The 17,855-nt window shown below is 37.0% G+C and overlaps 1 protein-coding gene across 4 annotated transcripts in view; it reads right to left on the minus strand.

Moving 5' to 3' along the window:
- Positions 1-17,855, minus strand: part of CACNA2D3 (calcium voltage-gated channel auxiliary subunit alpha2delta 3) — a 394,439-nt gene that overhangs the window by 84,586 nt on the left and 291,998 nt on the right. For all 4 annotated transcript variants that reach the window (XR_005258491.1, XM_038149689.1, XM_038149687.1 and 1 more), the window contains 7 exons: positions 11,156-11,239; positions 6,082-6,153; positions 5,789-5,850; positions 3,877-3,944; positions 2,144-2,189; positions 1,894-1,991; positions 981-1,074 (listed from right to left, as the gene is read on the minus strand). Coding sequence is in view for 3 of the 4 variants with exons in the window: in XM_038149689.1 (XP_038005617.1) it covers positions 981-1,074; positions 1,894-1,991; positions 2,144-2,189; positions 3,877-3,944; positions 5,789-5,850; positions 6,082-6,153; positions 11,156-11,239 (524 nt within the window). In the remaining variant the exon portion in view is untranslated. The remainder of the gene's footprint in view (positions 1-980; positions 1,075-1,893; positions 1,992-2,143; positions 2,190-3,876; positions 3,945-5,788; positions 5,851-6,081; positions 6,154-11,155; positions 11,240-17,855) is intronic.

Here is a 17,855-nt window from a genome sequence, read left to right on the forward strand (position 1 = left end):
CTGTAAGAACTTTGGCCCCATTACCACAAATTCAGGGACCAGAGCCATTTTCTTGTTTCATTAATGAGACAGAATGAAGCAAAGTCAGAATCTGAAAGGGCTTCAAAAGTCTCCCCCTGGCATGATTCCCCAGCTGTCCTTGTGCTTTGGATCTGTTATTTCATTGTGTAGGATGACACTTTGCACCTCTCAATGGCCACAGTTTATTAACATGCAACAATTTCTTATCTTTATCTTTTCAGAGAAGGCTGGATAACTCTTTGATGAACCAGATCTTATCATGTTGCTTCCATTCATGCAGTAGGAGTTCATGCTGTACAGCAAAGTATTTTTTTTATTCAACTTTTAGAAAATGGTTGAAATTTAGGAAAATCTAATCAGGATTATCTCCCAAATTGCCTTTCAACCACTGCATTTCATGCAAACTGCCAAGCTTAATACCAGTTTACTCCAATATGGATGAAAACTTGTTACTTAACACCTTAGTACATCATAGCACAAATGAATAAAGTAGAAGATATAAACTCTGAAAAGGACTGGTTAATCTCCTGACTCTCCCTAACAGGAACTTAGACCCCAAATAGTTCTGAAAAATAAACAAATCAAGGATTAAAGAAATTATTTTCCAGGGCAAGTTTTTCTAGATATAATTTATTCTGAGACTAAGTACCAATTTTATCATTAATTTTGGTAAATTTTGCATTCAATTTTCCAAATACCCTTTGTTAAAAATATATGGAAGTATAAGTTGCAATTAGGGTACAATTTCACCAGTCTTATTGTGGAAATTTCAGCTAATCATCATGACATACTCTTTAAGATAAACACTTCACATTGAACTCAAACTTGGTGGCATTAGGATCAGGGTGCTAGTATAATTTTTTCAAGGATATCAGGATTTGTTAGACATTCCACCAGTTCATTGACATAACTAATAAAAACACAGCCATGATTGATGAATGGGCACAAAGACAACTTACTCTGATTTATTCAATGCTAGACTGGTCCAATAAGCTTCAATTGGTGCACTCACAACAGCATCAAACAAAACTTCCTGGATCAATTCTTTATCACCTACCACAGAACAATGAAATCAGTAAATGCACGCGCATATGAAGACTTTTTTTTTGGATGACTAAACAATAAGGTTTTCTTACATTTTACTTTATCTGTGATACGCTTTCAAAGTTTTGCTCTACAAAGCATTTACTACATAATATTACACTGTATTTTACCACAATGCAGTTCTTCATATAAAATTCTCTTGCATTTGCAACAATTTTAGGTCAAACCCCAATGATACTCCACTTCATGTAACTCATTCATGTATATGTTATCTAATGCTCATGTCTGCATGTGCCATAAGTTACAACAAGTAGGTCTAGTAAGAGTCACAAAAGCTCTGCATTTCTGAAACATACAGAATATGCACCTATCTGAATTTTTTATTCTGCTCTGCAGTTCTGAAATGCTATTTACATAAGCATCCTACCTAAAACACTCATGAAATATCAGGTATATTCTTTAGAGGCATGATCCAAGGATTGATTCCCATCAGTCCTGTTTAATTTATAAAACCAGATGGGATGGCAATTTTGCATAGTACAGCTACACCAGCTGAACAGAAACTTGAATGTTTCGTACAGGCACACAGTCTACTGTAAAATTCAAAAAATTGTAACTATTACTAATAACAGATCATTAATTCTAATAAATAATAACATCTTTATTGATACCCTGAAAAAAGCTCAAAACCATATGAAATTGCAAAGCAACATCAGCTAAGCATTCCTATCCCTGGTTGAAATAAGTAGCTTTGCATTTTGTGGAAGGTTAAGCATGACAGTTTTTAGCTGGATAAACCTGCAAATCCACATTTAACCAAGTACTTGCATTGGAGCAGGGGCTCCTTCCCTGTGAGGTAGCGTTTGATTGCTTCCAACTGAGTCATCTGCCGGTGCTCAGGGTGCAGGTCAGTGTTGCAGTAGGACCTGTGAACATGTTGTCAAAACAGTAAAAAGCTACATGTACAAGCACAATCTTTCTTTGTCTTTGAAAATAAAGAATTGGGCTCTGCAAGCACAAACAATATGAAACCAAGGAGGGTAACAGACACTAATTTCATGCTTTATTTAAGGCTTACCATTCATCTGCTAAAGATACATCAGGGTGTTCTAAATCATGTAAACCTGTAACAGGAATAATAATGGGTTATTTAGGGAGAAGTCTGGATAACAGATGGTTATTTGCATACACTCCATAATATAAACCCTTCTTGGAAAGTGCATTATTACCATAATGAAATAAATCACAGTAAACTATGTTCAAATACACTTTAGGGTCTAACAAACCGGCAAAACTAGTTAAATCAGATCTAAAACTGAAAGGTAAGAAGAAAAAAATTGTGCTGATGTGTTTAACTTATGTGAGTTACTCACATAATATATTAAAAGTTTAGAAGATAATTTGAGCAAAGACAAATGCAAAATGGTAACAGACTCCTGTTCATACTCCCTTGTTCTCTTTGGCCAGTAAAATTCTTTATGCTAAAATACACACTTCTCATTTCATGTGAGCTGTTCTCCTCTCTTATAAAGAGAAAATTCATTAAGGACAAGTCCCTAAAACCTAAGCACACAGCCCATGAACACAAACAGCAATTTATGGGATTGTTCAGAAAAGGTTTTTTGTATTAACAGGTCACACATATGCTTGTAAATAAGAACTATATCATTACTTATATAGCACAATAAAAATGTACTTTGGCAATTTTAAAAACTCTTAAACCACTTATCAATAGACAATAAGCAAATGGGGTTCAGAATGCAGCATCTGGGTCTAACCCCACAGAGTACACAATGAACAAGGACAGAGCAACCGTGACTAAGAAGGGCAAGGAAGCCAAAACTGGAGCTAAAACTGTGGTCCCTGGGGAGGACAGTGAGATGAAGTGAGAGAGAATCAGTGAAGGTAAGAGTGGGAACTGTTAAGGTTCTGTTAACACTTCTGGGGGTGCATCTGAGACTCAGACTGCCTGAGATGTGTGGCTGGATTAAAGAACATCAGTGACAGGGATGTTGGGAACAGTCTGGGGAGGGAGTAGCTCCAAGTCTCCTGTTTGCCTCCTCTGTGGCTGCTGTGCAGATACTCAAACCTCAAGGCACTTCTTTTCATATTTCTCCTGAGTACAAGAACATATTCATGTCCCAAAATATAGCCAAGGAAAAAAGACCTGAAGAAATTAGCTGACTTGTTTAACATCACTGACAAAAGAAGAAGAATCAGAAATAGAGACTTCAGTATAAAATTTCTATTAAAACACTTTTTGCTCAGCAGCTTCTAAAACTTTCAATCTTCCCTTCAACATTCTGAAATGCTTCCACTCTTCCTTCATCTTCAGTAACCTTCTTGCCAAACAACTTTATGACTCACACAGTTGACTCCTCCACTCATTTAGTTGGGGACTTATCAAAAAGCAAAACCAAAGAACAGTTCTTTCCCTGGGTACTTCCACTACTGTTATAAACATGCAAATCCTTGGAGCTAATCCACATACCAGTTATAACTCTGAAAGATTTCCCAATGTATAGTCTGTGAACAAAACCAACAGCCATTACAGTGCTCTGGTTGGTTACTTTATTCAGAAAACAACACGAGTAATTAACATTGGGCTATGAGTTGTTCTCTGAAATAGCGAGAGAAGAGGATGAAGATGATCCCATCTAAAGGAGACTCACAAACAGTCTGACTATGACTAAAACCCTATGAAGTAAAAGAAAAAAAAAAATCTAACACTCTTATGGAGTCTGCAGACAAGGAACTACCAAATTAACAATAAAACTACTGTGTAAGCCACATGAGAAGGGAGGACCTTACCTTCTTCTACAGTTACATTCCCTCTGAAGAAGTATTTTCCATGTCCTCTAGAGAGAGCCACACCTAAACTGTGCAGAGAAATAAAGCAGACCTTGAAATCTGTGAGACAAACAATAGCAGACATTCAGAACTATTTTCATTTTTAACATTTCCAGCTCATGTACTATGATTAACTTAAAACTGTTTGTTTCCAAACCCTCACCAATTATATTTCTTGTTCAATTAGTTGCATCAATGATGTCTCAGTTCTGATGTGCCTGCAACAATTGGCTGTATTTATGTGTGCTTAGAGGTGCACTAAACCATTATTCACTGGCAAACTAATAAATGAGTCCCTCTAAGCTCACTGCTGTTCACCCAGCATGAGATTTCTTCAGCTGAGCCTTGAACATGACCATGGCCTTACAATGAGGGAGACAATTTTTTGTAAATCAGATGAAGCTGTTGAGAAACTACAGAAGTGTGGGAATTGATGGTGCTACTGACAGGAAAAGAATTTCAAATGTGACAACAGCATCATGACTCCTCCTGGACTAATTTTTCTGTGTTTCATATTTTTAGCTAGCATAGCTTTTTTGTATTGACTTCAGCTTCATAAATTCTCAACAGTTCCACACTGTGTTTTGGTCTGGTTTTCAGTCTACCATTAAAACATCCAAGTTTAATGAAGTGGCTGGGGGATCCCATGCCTCTTGCTATTGAACTCAAACACAGAATACCTTCTGGCATTCATTCATTCATTGAAGGGGATTATCCTGAGCTAGGAATCTGCAGTAATCAGCAAGACTGCAAATGCATGGGCTAGTACTCAAAGTACATGGAGAGGCACCAAACCCAAGAGCACACAAGCTGCAATCAACAGCTCAGTCTGGGAAAGGGCTGAACACTAAACATCTTTGACACTACAGTGTGCAGTTGTCCCAAATCTAACAAAACCCAAAACTAGATACATGCCATGTTGAAAAAGGAGTTTTCTTAACTATATTTCTCTGTCCTTAGCACCATAACTCACACTACATGCATATACATAGCCTGATTTCTGTTTACCTAATAATGCAAGAGTACCAGTGCCAAAGAAAAACAAACAAACAAAAAGAAAAACAAACAGCAACAAAAAAGCCCCTCCACAATATGAAAACAAAACAAAAAACCCACTGAATATTACCACCCATCAATAAATTTTAGCATGCATTAGAGGTCACAAGAATGTGCCTGTAGTTTCTCTGTGTGGTAATGTAGCTCAAGTTATGTGAAACTCTTCCATTGAAGAAAATGTCAGTTGAGTATCACAACTGCCAAACTCCTGCCTCAAGTGCAAAGCACAGTTAGGGCTCTTTTGTTAGTGGATTATTTCTAGTTCAAATATGAGCATTTTTGAAGTGACTACCTGGTTTTCCTTTCCTTTTTTTTCCTCCTAAAATATATGCAAAAATTACCAGCTTACTTGGTTTTAGTTATAGAAATCAACTGAAGGTTGCTCAGAGAAAGAAAACATCCAAACCTCAAATTGGAAGTGAAATACTATCTCATTTTACATTACATTCTTGTTGTGGAAAAAAATAATAAAATGGGGCTCAAGATGTAGTTACTTAAATGGATTATAGTATTTATAGCTCTCCAAGTACTTGCGAAAGCCTTTCCTTCAATGTAAACCTCAACTGAATATTTTTTCAATGAAACGTAAGCCATGACAAACACTGTGAGTTTGCCTGTGTGAGCTTGCACAAACTTTCCATCCCTGGAAAAGCTGAAAGGAATGCTGGTAGGCTCCTTTTCCTTGCTATTTTCAGCATTGTCCAGGGATATTTCATTGTCAGCCTTTGCTGATGAGTTTTTAATGACTTCACAAGGTCTGTATAAGCACAAATCCAACGAGTTGGATGAAATGTCCATTTATTATGGCCGGCTCTACCTGAATGGAGTACCCTTGATGTCTGTATAATAGTAGTCATTTGTCATCACCAGGACCCGCTTCTAGATTCAGAACAAGCAAGTCAGAAGGAGAGAGGGGAAGAAGTTAGTTTGCTATAAGAAATGTATAAAAGATCAAGTGGTTAGTCACTGACATAATTAGAAGCAAAGTTTACATTCAGTGAGTGAAAAAAAATATACTGCAGGGAACCATATCTATAGCAACCTTAAAAATGATTTAAAAATTATCTGCTTGCTTTCTATTTAGTTGGAATAGTATTATAGGCATTTTACCCCTTTGTCCACTGTCTTCTTCACTTCCATGGAGAATTTTCCTGTTTTCCGATTCACCATTGCATTTCGAAGCTGAAATGAAGGAACTGTGTGTCAATTCCTTTATTTGACTTTTCTGTAATCCTTTAAACTCTGAGCTCTCCAGTGCACTCATCTGGCCTAAGTAGCACTCAGTTTTCTTCATTCCTTCATTTCCAATAATTCTACTACACACTGGAGAAAACCCATTTACAGATTTTATTAGTGACTCTATAGGCCAAGGCTCCTGCCATACCATTTCAAGCTAAGGTATATAAGATAGGAGCTCTCAGCATCCTTTATAGTAAAATACCTTTTTGTGTGGTAATCTGGATTTTATTTGGTATGAAGAGTGTGACTACTATTCTGTATTTACTGCCTGGCAAGGCAAGGACTAGATTCCTAGCTGGATTTATCTGGCTAGACCAGAGCCCAGTGTTTAAATACATCAACAGCGACACGAATAACAAGACAGGAAAAAAAGAGAAAACCCCTTATCTTACACTATTTGTTCTGCTTAAGAATCTATGTTGGGCTGCATCCTTAACAAGCACCAGAAACTTTATCCTAACTGCATCAAAAATTCACACTAGCCCACAAAAATCAGAATGGCAGCCCGGTGGATCAGAACATGATCCAAGGGGAACACACAGCCACAGTGCTCTGCAATTCCCTCTGGTTGTCCATTGGTGTCCAGGTGTACCCCTTGAAAGGTATTCCATTTTAGCTCTGTAGTGGAAGCCCTAACCCAGTCACAGCTTTAACAATTGGGCTGGACCTCTCCACGTCTTTCAAAAGACATTTTAAATCACCTTCAAAGATGCGTTTCATTGCTTTATAAGCTAAAAATTCAGAGAAGCTAGGGAAAACAGAAAACAAACGGAAAAGGCTTTATACACAACGATTTAGCTGTTGCTCTGCAAGTTAAATCTATTGCTTTTTAGATCACCACTACAAACACACACTCTTTTCCTGTAACTTTCTTTCTACATGAGCTACAGGCTCCCAAACCTTGGAGCTGCTAAGTCCCTGGCCTACCATCCCTAAAAACTCTGCCCTTAGCACACCTCGGTGCTCCCTGCCTTCCTCCCAAAGAACACACAACCTCTCTCACAGATGAATGTGCCATGATGGTGAAAAGAAGAATAAAAAAACCCAACAACCATGCCCCAGGCCTGTAAGCCGAAATGACCATCAGTGTCCCCAAGGATGAGGACAGGGACTCTGGGCTAAAACTGAGGAAAGACAAGACAGGTGTTTTGAGAAATCCTCAGCCTCCAGGTTTTGAATTTGCCTATTCATCAGTTCACTTTAGGGAGGAAATAAAAAAGTTGCTGTTTAACAGTTACACTATCCATAAATAGAAATATTTACTTTGAACACTCTTAGATTTACTGATGGAAGATGTGAGTTATTTTGCTTTTTGTGGGAAAAAACACCTATAGATCTTTCACAGCTGTAATTTTCATTACAATTTGAAAATTCCACTAATTCCACAAATGAGTTTAACATTTAAAATGCAGGAAAATACTGGCAAATTGAGCATTTTTATGTCTCTTCTATTGCATATCTATCTAAACACAATTTTGGACATCATGATCCTGCTGAATAAATATCTCCTGTTCTACAGTACCTCATGCCAGATTGAGCAATTCAGACTAGTTTTAAAGAGAAATTGTGAAGACAAATATCAATGTGCTCTGCAGGCTGAGTTAGTACAGAGGGGAAAGAGAATCACCAAACTTGCCAGTGAAATATCTAGTTTTATTCTCACAAACAAGTTGAACATGGCTGACCTATCAAAAACTGCAAACTTTGCAGCTCTTTAAATTTAATTCTAGGGTATCTAGATTTGAATTAACAGTCTTACTCTTCTGTCAGTGAGTGTAAAAGAATAATTTTTAGCTGGAGGCATATATAAAATAAAGCATATATTTTACTGTAGATTTTTTTTAACAATACATAATGGGCAATTCTGGAAATAGTTTCCTATTTTAAGTTTTGTGGTTTTGGACTTGGAAAGCTGGCCTTAATTAACCATCTACTTTCTAACATTTACAGAACAGTTCCATTTATCTTTAACATGGTTTTCATTTTTCTCCTATTGGTGCCTGCAGTTGTCTAAGACCCATTCCTCCCACAAGCCTCAGGCAAGTCATAGATTTACTAAAAGGATCTCCAAACTCTCAGTAGTGTTTAAGATCAAGTCTGCATGTGGGATTTAGTGTTTTATTCGTCTCTCTTTTTTTTTTTTCCTGCTTGCTGTGATTGCATTTCTTGGCTTTGTAATCTGGTTTCTCAGCTCTTCTGCAGTTTCATCTCCCTCCTCAAATGCATAAAATAAGCACTGCCTCAGTTGGCTTCAAGCCCCAAAACATTCATTCATGGTCTCTTTTTTTTTATTTGGAAAAAAAATATTTCATTCAGCTAGAAATTATAACAGAAGAATTTTAGGTGAGTTAATGAGAAAAAGGTTTCTATCCAAATTGAAACTTCTCCTCTTTGGTACTGTGTACTTGCAAACCTTGCTGGAAGACACTGTTAACTTAACAAGCTCATGCTAAAATCTCTGTTTTTAATAAAATGCCTTAACAGCAAGATAGCAGGTATTGTTAACCTGGAAAATGAGCTGATATATTTATGACAACAATATTTCACGGTGAAAAAATTCTAACCTTAGTTTGGCCACCTTTTCCTCATTGGATCACTGAAGAAAACCCATGTCTTCACCTTTCAGAGTAATAAGCATTATTGCTCCTTCAACAAAATATCTTTCAATCAATTCCTAACAACTCAGTTTCACTGCTGCAGTATGAGATCATTCTATATTCTTGGAAAACTATGTAACCATGAAATTAATGTGGCAAAAAGTAAGAAAATGTCTTAATCAGCTTCTACGTAAGTGTTTCATGGGAGAAAAATATACCAGTAGTAGTCTATGTTATTAAAAGCAGCTATATGAATACATTAATTCTTTGCCTCTGCAGTTGAATAAACAATGCTTTACTACTCAAGCTTGGAAAAAATAAAGAACATCAAATCCAAGACCTTGGGTGAAGCAGAGCTGCATGTAGCTTGTTTCTGTGCTACAATTAAAAATTAATTTTAAAGAAACATATTTTATAGATGAAACAAAGGTTCAGATTAAATGTCTGTATATATTTTTCAAAATGTGAAATAAAATTTTTGCAGCCTTCAGATAAGACAAAGCTCAATTTTTTAAGACATTTTCAGAAAGTGATGGAGCTTAGGGGTCTCAGTCAAAGGCAGTGCTTAGAGAAAGCTGAATCTGGACTTTCATGTGTACTCAGGTAGAATCTCAATTATAAAGAAAATTTGACTTTCAATGTCACAGAAATACCTCAATGTCCCATTATCTGAACCACTTAAATTCTAGTGAGATATGATTAATAAAGTCAAAATTAAGCAGAGGAAATAATGGAAGAAATATAAAGGAAAAAAAGAAAACAAACCAAGGACAAACAGCAATAAGGAAAATCATGAAGGTTTAAAGAAGAAAAATCATGAAGGTTTAAAATCTGTGTGTAACTACAATAATAACATTTGAAAGGACAGAGAAATTTTAAAAGGTCATTAGCAGAGAATCTGGTTGAATAATAAATGATCAAAGTTTAGAGAAAAAGCAGGGTATAAAACATGAGGCCAATGAGATTCCCAAGACTGCAGAAGGCTGCTACAATATATGAAAATCTTATGAGGAAACCTTAAATAGTGTGTGCATAGAAAATGACACAAAGCTATAAAAACGTTGAAAAAGTTTGTGTGTGCACTCCAACACAAAACTTCAGCTTAGGAAGTGAAGTGGCCTCTGAGGAGAGGCTGAGGACTATCTATCACCTGGTGAAACAGACCTTGCCTAAAACATAGATGAACTGCTTCACTATTCACCAAGGGGGCGGAGAGAGCAGGGAATGCAAGATATATATTTTGAAAGGGAGAAAGAAAATACAGACTTCTGTCAGAACAGAGATCAAGAAATTAGGACATCTGAAGACTGACAAGACTCCAGGGGCTGCTGTACGTGATCCATCCCAGATTTCAGAAGGACATGACACAGTAAATATGGGAACCTTCAGTGGATGTATTCAAATCTCTCTGGAAAAGCAGAGGTACGAGGGACTTGAGAGAAGCTAGCACAGGACTGATATTTGAGAAGGGATCCAGGAGACATCTATGAAAAATACAGACATGCAGTCGTGACTTTGGCAGGAGGGACCTTATGGGAAAAACTAAATTACGGGACAGAAAGGTGAACACCTGGAAAGTTACGATTTAATTAGGGACAGTCAGCACAGATTCACACAAAACGAATCATGCCTAACAAATCAGATTTATTGAGGAAGTGACAGAAAGAACAGGCAAAGGTTAAGCCATGGACATAAGGAAAGCTTTTGATACAGTACTGCAGAAAAGCTAAGCCTGAAAGGTAAGAAAGAATAGGATAAAGAGAAAACTACAGAGTAGATGGAGCACTGAAGAATTAGGTTAATGGAAAGCATTGTGTGATAGACCCAGAACTCATGCTCCAGCAGCTACTCATGTGTCTGAAATTATAGTTTGGAGTGAAACTCTGCTCTGCACATAGGTCAAAGAATCCAATTTTGTTTATTCATCTGATGTTTTTTGACTCTGTACATTAAGTAAAAACCTCCCATTACTTCCATTAGGAAAAAAGGATCTCATGGAAAGAATTCTGAGTTTCATCAGTTGTCTGCGCCAGCCCTGAGGAGACATTCTATTCCTGTTTCTGGTGCTATACTTGCTCTCCAGCACAAATACACAATGGGATGCATGGAGACTGCAAGGGTGATGAGTTTTACCAAAAATACAAAGAGTCTGTGTTTGTGGTGTATGCGTACATAAGGAAGAAGCAATGCAAACAGTTATAAAATTCTGAATTAAATAAAAGGGTCTATTGTCCTTGCCTTCCAGAGAGCAGTCAGGTGGCCTCTCTAATGACTACTTAAACAGTTTCCAGGTACAGTAGTGGGATGCAACAATGTCTTCTGACAGGGCTTTAAAACACATCACTTACCACATCATCTCTGTCTTCCCACTCCACCTCAGAAAGATCCACACTACTGTAGTTGGGCTTTCTTCGTTTCTTCCCCTCTTCATACTGGCACAAAAAAAAAAAAAGGTGGAATAGTTAGCGCATCCTGTTTCATTTGCACAACAATTTTCACATCAGAAGATTAAAAAAAATTCTAAATGCATGCTGATGGTCTGCAATACATTTAGCAGTAGGCAGCTTGATTCCCACAAAGTGCACCATACTGCTGCATAAATGCTCCCTGTGAACTAAAAGCCTAAAACTCATGATCATTTGCATGATCTCTTGCCATGATGCAGATCTTTTCTTGATGGACACACAGGGAGGTCAAAGTCAGCTGTTGTACATTCTTCTCCCCATATGGAAAATACACGAGACCTTGGATCTTGAAGTTTATGTTAAATATCTCCAACTGGCTCTTTCAGCTGTACAGGAAGTTATATTTACTATAATCTTATCAACAAAATGTTTACCCATTTCACTTCAAACAAGATAAGATGCAAGTCTTTGGGAAGTATGGTGTTAGCATTTGCTGATATTTCATTTTATCTGCAACTTCATGGGGAAAAGTAACATAGTAATAATTATAATGTAGGGGGTTTTATCACTCCTCACTGTTACGCTGTAAATTGCACATTTAAAATAAACATTCTTGTGACAAATTAATTTGACACCGAGGTGTTTATAACGTGGGAAATTCTGCCCTCTGCTGAACATTCAAAATTAGCCTCTTAGTGCAACCACACAAACCTGGCTCAGTGGAATAAAGAAGTACTTAGGAGGAATAAAGAATCTGACTGGATAAGTAAAATTAGGAGAGTATACTTGAAAAAAGAGTAAATTTGAGAGAGGACTGGCATAATGTGAAATCTGGTCTTTTATCAAAAGAAACCACAAGTCTCTTTATGAGGTATGACAGGAGACATTGTGATGTGTGAAATATCCCCAAATTGCTTTTGTGACTCCTCAGCAGCCCCACAGCAGGATTGAAACTGTACCTCTAAGGCAATATATATGGTTGATTCTCCTCCCTCAGGCAAGGATCACCTACACCATAAACCAAACCTGTCAGTGTTTGAGACAAGCAATTCATCACCACAGCCAGTGGAGCAGGCACTTTCAATCACGTTCTGCAGATTACACAGAGACCAAGGGAAAGCCTTGCTCTCTGAGCATTAAGAAGGTTGTTCCCATCCTTTTTCCTCTCTGAATTAAAAATTCTCATATAAATCCCACAGTTGCTTTTGTAGACCACAATACTTAAAAGTAGGAACAACAAAAATCTTCCTGAACAGAAAACTTTTAAAAATATCAAGTACAGCATATTAACACAAAGAGATTTGAGATGTAGCACTGTAAAATTTCTCCCAGCACAGGCTTCACTGAGCAGCCTTAATTTTTGCTCATAAAAAATTGGATACTCCATTTTTTCTTACAGACAGTTCTTTTAGGAAATTCTGTGGGACAAAATCCTGAGAATTCTCATTCTTTTGCATAAAAAATTCCCAGTTGGTGTAAGTTCTGAAAAGTGAGGCAGATGCAATTGAAAAGTATTTTCATGTGCTTTTCTTGCCCTCTGCTAAACCCACTGTTGTTGTAACAAGGTTGTCTACTTCTTCTCTACTAGTATTCAACAGATGGGTAGGGTAGAGAGATGTAAAGAACTTCTGCTTTCAGCACGTTCTCATATTCCAGACTTTGAATTCAGGCAGCTCAGTCCTACAATTAATTTTTGCTCTGTGACAGCCCTGATAGCCAGAGAGATAACTATACCCAAATACTGAAGTACAAAATTTGCAGCCAATATAATTAAATCTCACAAGAATAACATATAAGAAGATAACATCCCATTCATTACTAGGGCTTGATTTCTCTAACTGTGTTTTACAAGTCTTTCATTATGGCTGCAGCTATATCAATATTAACATTCATCTTCACAGGGAATAACTACATCTATTCTCTGTGGCTGCACCAATTAACCAAATAAATCTTTGATCTGATTTAGTCATTCTAGAATAGAAATGGTTACAGTCAAGCTCTGAAATACTGAGGGCTGAACAGTATTACAAAGACATGAGCTGGGATCATCTGAGTAGAGCAAACAGCTCCTGTACTGATTCCAGTGTTTAATTACATCCTCCCTCACAGATGTTGAAGAGCTTCTGGGCTATACTGTGTTCTCAGACATGCGCAGATCCTTATTTAGGACAAGAAAAGTTGATCTTGTGTGTCTGAGAGCAGAAGCAGGCTTCAACCCAAGGTAAACCATTAGCATGGGGCTTGTGTTTATTTTAATCATATAGATTCCACACCTTGCACTCAGAGAGCAAAAACCAAAAGCAAACAAATGAAGATCTGGATAAAACATCCAAAGTTCTGCAGAAAAGAATTAGAAACATTTGTCTCTTAAAAATTCATCAAAGAAGACACAAAGCCAAAATCCCAATGGTCAAGCAAGAGTTAGGCTCTATAAGCATTCAAAGGAATTGCAAGTGCACTTAAATGCATTTAGGACAGGAAATAATAATCTTCATGAAAATATCACCTTATTCCCAGCAGTAAATTTACATTATGCTTATGTAAACAGGGCATCAAACACCAATGCAAGCAGAGAAGATATAAAATACTTCATAAAAGTAATGTTGAAATGTCCATTTTCCTCTAGCTTCTTTCTGGTTTTATTGCTTAACTAATTTCTTAGTAAAAGTTATTCATGGACACTGAAGCAATTCCTCAGGTTTTAAAAATAGCATTCACCTATATCGTCTTCTCTGGTAGCAAACCTAATCTAACCTTTTATCTCTGGGGCTCCTGGGTAAAGTATAAAATGCTGATTGAAGCCTGAAGCCAAACCCATCTGCAAGATTACTATAAAGCATTGAAAAAAATCATTAAGGGACCCATGGGGAAAGATAGAAACTAGGAATTCTACCAAATTACTCTGATTTAAGTACAGGAAAAAAAAGAACTAGATTTAAAATGTGTGCTGCTAATCTTTGGCTTATATAAAATATGAAGTGATATTATATAGCAGTTAACCCCAGGGAGGGAAAAAAAGATACTGAAAAGTGTTAAATATCAGGACTGCAAAAGAAGAAACTTTTGGTCTGCTCAAAACTACAGGATAGTTCTGATTGTTTGTGAGAAAAACCCATGATTTGGTTTTTCCATTAGAATGAGCTCTATCATATCTTATTCAGTATCTTTTGTTTGAGACTGGGCCAGACCCTTAGAGCATTGGATGATTCAAGCAACGTGTGACGTGTGTTGCTAAAGACTGAACCACACTTTTTCACCACCCTGTACACACCATTTACATGTGCCATTATTAAACTCTTTTCTTTGATTTTCTTTCTTTTTTTTTTTTTTTATTAACACAAGCAGTCCCAAACCATCTGCCTTGAATATGACCAGCCACGTGTTTATAGAGTCAGAGTGTAGCAATCTGATCAAGGACAGAGCAAGCTACATCTTAACAGCTGCAATCTTGGGTCTAAGGTGATTGGAATTTCTCAGACGTGCTCCATCTGGATAATGGGGAGGTGGGAGAGAGGAAGTTGCTGTGATAGCAGCCTTGGAAGCATCACCAGACTTTGATGAACTTTCTAAGCCATAATGTGGAATGATCCGTGAGAAAAGCACTTACTAAAAAACAACCAAAACCTAGAGAGGTAAAATGATTTCCTGGAATATCTCTCCATTGCCAAACTACCAATGCGTACAAAAGTAAGGAATTAGGTACTGAAAAAACTTCTCCAATTTTAAAACAAAGCCTCATTCAATGAAGTTTCATCTTTTGGATTAGCACTTCAAAATTTGGATCTCATCAGGTATATTAATCTCATCAGCCTTTGAGAATGACCCCTTTTTCTTTTGTTTAGAGGAGACAAGTGAAAACATGCAAAAATATTTTGCTGAGCTTGAATTCTACATAATAAAATTCTGCACAATATAATTGTTTCTATAACTAACTTGCACTAAGCCAGCCTGCAAAGGTATTCTTATCTACAAAGTCTGATAGGAAATCTTAAATGAACAAATATCAGAGGAGAAGCAAAATTAACTAAAATTACACACTTTTCCATGCAGTTTTAAATAAACAAGCAGAGGTTGTAAGCACTGTCTTATTTGCAGTTCCCTTGTCTGGGCAGTTTTTCAGCTCCCTCCCTTCTCTCAGACTGCACACTAAAGCTGCCACTTATTTATTGTCTGGGGTACCTCTGACTGTCATGCAAAGCCTGCAGCTTTTGGGGTGGAAATTGCATCAGACTTGACTTCTCATGGTCAATGCAACATCCAAGAGCTTCACCAGCCCTCCCAGCACAAGCTGCTGCTCTGTCCCCCTGCTCCCACTGCGCAAGGGGAAAATGTGATTCAAAACCAAACAAACAAACAAAACAACAAAAAACCAAACCAACAAACCAACAATAGTAGTGAAAAATCCCCTTTCCTGCTTCGCCTGCTTATAAACTGATAATACAACATCACCCCCAGTGACTGAGCTTTCATTCTTCATGTGCTACTTAGCTCCAAAACATTCTGCCTGGGGATACATGTGAAGCAGCATCTTAATCTAAATCACTGCTGCTTGCCCCTTAAGCTCTTTATTTCATTTGGAATACTTTTTTCTCTGCTCACATGGTCCTTTTTTGTCATTCGTGATCTTTTAATTTCACAGTTCCCACCCAGTCTGCAACTTCAAATGATTTCTTACTGATCTGCCCTTAGCCTTGAATCTGTGGAACACTAATAGGTGTTCAGTCAAAAACCAAAGCTTATTTCAAACCTCACAAACAAACCTTCTGAGGTTAATATTAAAAAAGGTAATACCTTGACTCTCTTAGGAAAATAGGAAATACAACTTCCCTGTCCAAAGACAGATTTTCCTGACTAGTTTATTACTTAGGATGTTAATCCAGAAGTTCCTAGGTTATGTTCATAGTAAAAACCAGTTATTTTGGATTGATTCTCCATGCCAGATGGTAGTGAAAAATTGCTGCACCATAAAATTTGCAGAAATACTGCAAAGAGAAGCTGAAAACAGGAGCCATGTCGTTTGCTAGGGAAAAGAGAATAATTTAATTCTAAGTTTCCAGGCAGAGAAAAAGTAGAAACTATTAGATGTGCCATGTACACAGGAAAACCCTCTAGCAAAACAATAGAAGAAAATAGTTCTTATGCCACATGTATTACTTACTCTGTCTACTCACTCTCCTAACATGTGTTTGCTTTTCAAACAGTGCAGTAATGTTTAAAATGATAAAGCAATATGGAAATACACATAGTGAAGTAAAAGTCTACACAAAATACCAGCTTTCAGTCCCACACCTTGAGCCTGGCCAAGGAATTCATCAGCTGAGCTCAGGCTCTCAGGTGGATTGCAGACAGTTATCACAGAAACATGGATGTGATTTACTCCACTCAAGAAAACAACCCCTCTATTTGGGATTTTATTTGCATTCTCGGGATTTATCATTCGGGATTATATAAAACTGGCAGCTGCTTATAATTATTTGGGGTTCGAGTAGAAATAATTAAAAACATCTGCCTTTATCTTAATACTACCAGACTTAAACCCATGAGCTCAGTTATACCTAACTTCAAAGCTGAAAGCAAAGAATAAAAGAAAGCTTCGCATATTGCTAACAAATTTTCAGTGATTCATTTATATGTACAACCAGTTATTCAACAGCCTTCAAACCTTTAATTATCTTTTAAATATATGTAATTTTGCACTTCTAATTAGATAGCAATTTAATGCTCTCACAGGGATTCAGATGGGCTGTCTTTTTTGAAATGTAAACTCCAATAGGAATAATCATTGGCATTCAAGTGATTGAATTCTTCAGTTATTTAAATGAACGTGAGGCATTTACGCTGCTCAAATCATTTAAATATTCTACTGTCAGCTACAGCTGTAGAGTTTTATGGAGTCAATGAATAAAGCAAGGGTAAGTGTAGGTTATCTCACGTTCCAGGCGGGACTCCCCAGAGAGAAATGAGATTTGCTACTTCTGAAAAGGCTAACACTGCTTAAGTGGGGCATTAATGTTTCCCCTGACACTCGGATTTCTCTGTTTTTCTACATTAGGAGAAACAAATTTTCTCAAAATTTACAGCTACAAAAGACTTAATACTGATCTAGAATCTTCAAACACTCCAGGTCCTTCAGCTCAACGCAACACAGGTCACAGTCTAAGGATGAAATGGGAACGCACTCAGGCACCTGAACCACCAACATCAATTGGTGAGGGCACTGCAATATTACACAAAAGCTTTGATTTCTAGGTGTAACTTTCCCAATCAAGACTGATCAAGTTGAAGATGTGCATCCTTGTATAAAAAGGCATCAGTTGAATTAATTTACAGTGGTAAGAGCATTCACAGCCAGTCATAAACTCCATTACAAGTCTTACAGAGCTTATTTTGAGAGTAAGAATAAATGTCTCAATCTCCTCAGAGATAGAGGATTTTGATTTAAACCCAGAAATATTACAAAATCTTTAGTAAGCAGGGATGCTATTAGATTAACTCTTAAATCAGAACACATTTTTAACCTCAGATTTATTTTTAAAATGGTAGAACGCAAATAAAAGATGGAATTTTTTTCAAGGACATATGCATTTGTCTTTAAATGCATATTTTCTTTAATTAGGAAACTCAGGCTCCTTGTTCAGGAATT

The sequence above is a fragment of the Motacilla alba genome, chromosome 12, assembly GCF_015832195.1.
Source record: "Motacilla alba alba isolate MOTALB_02 chromosome 12, Motacilla_alba_V1.0_pri, whole genome shotgun sequence".
NCBI classification, from domain to species: Eukaryota; Metazoa; Chordata; class Aves; order Passeriformes; family Motacillidae; genus Motacilla; species Motacilla alba.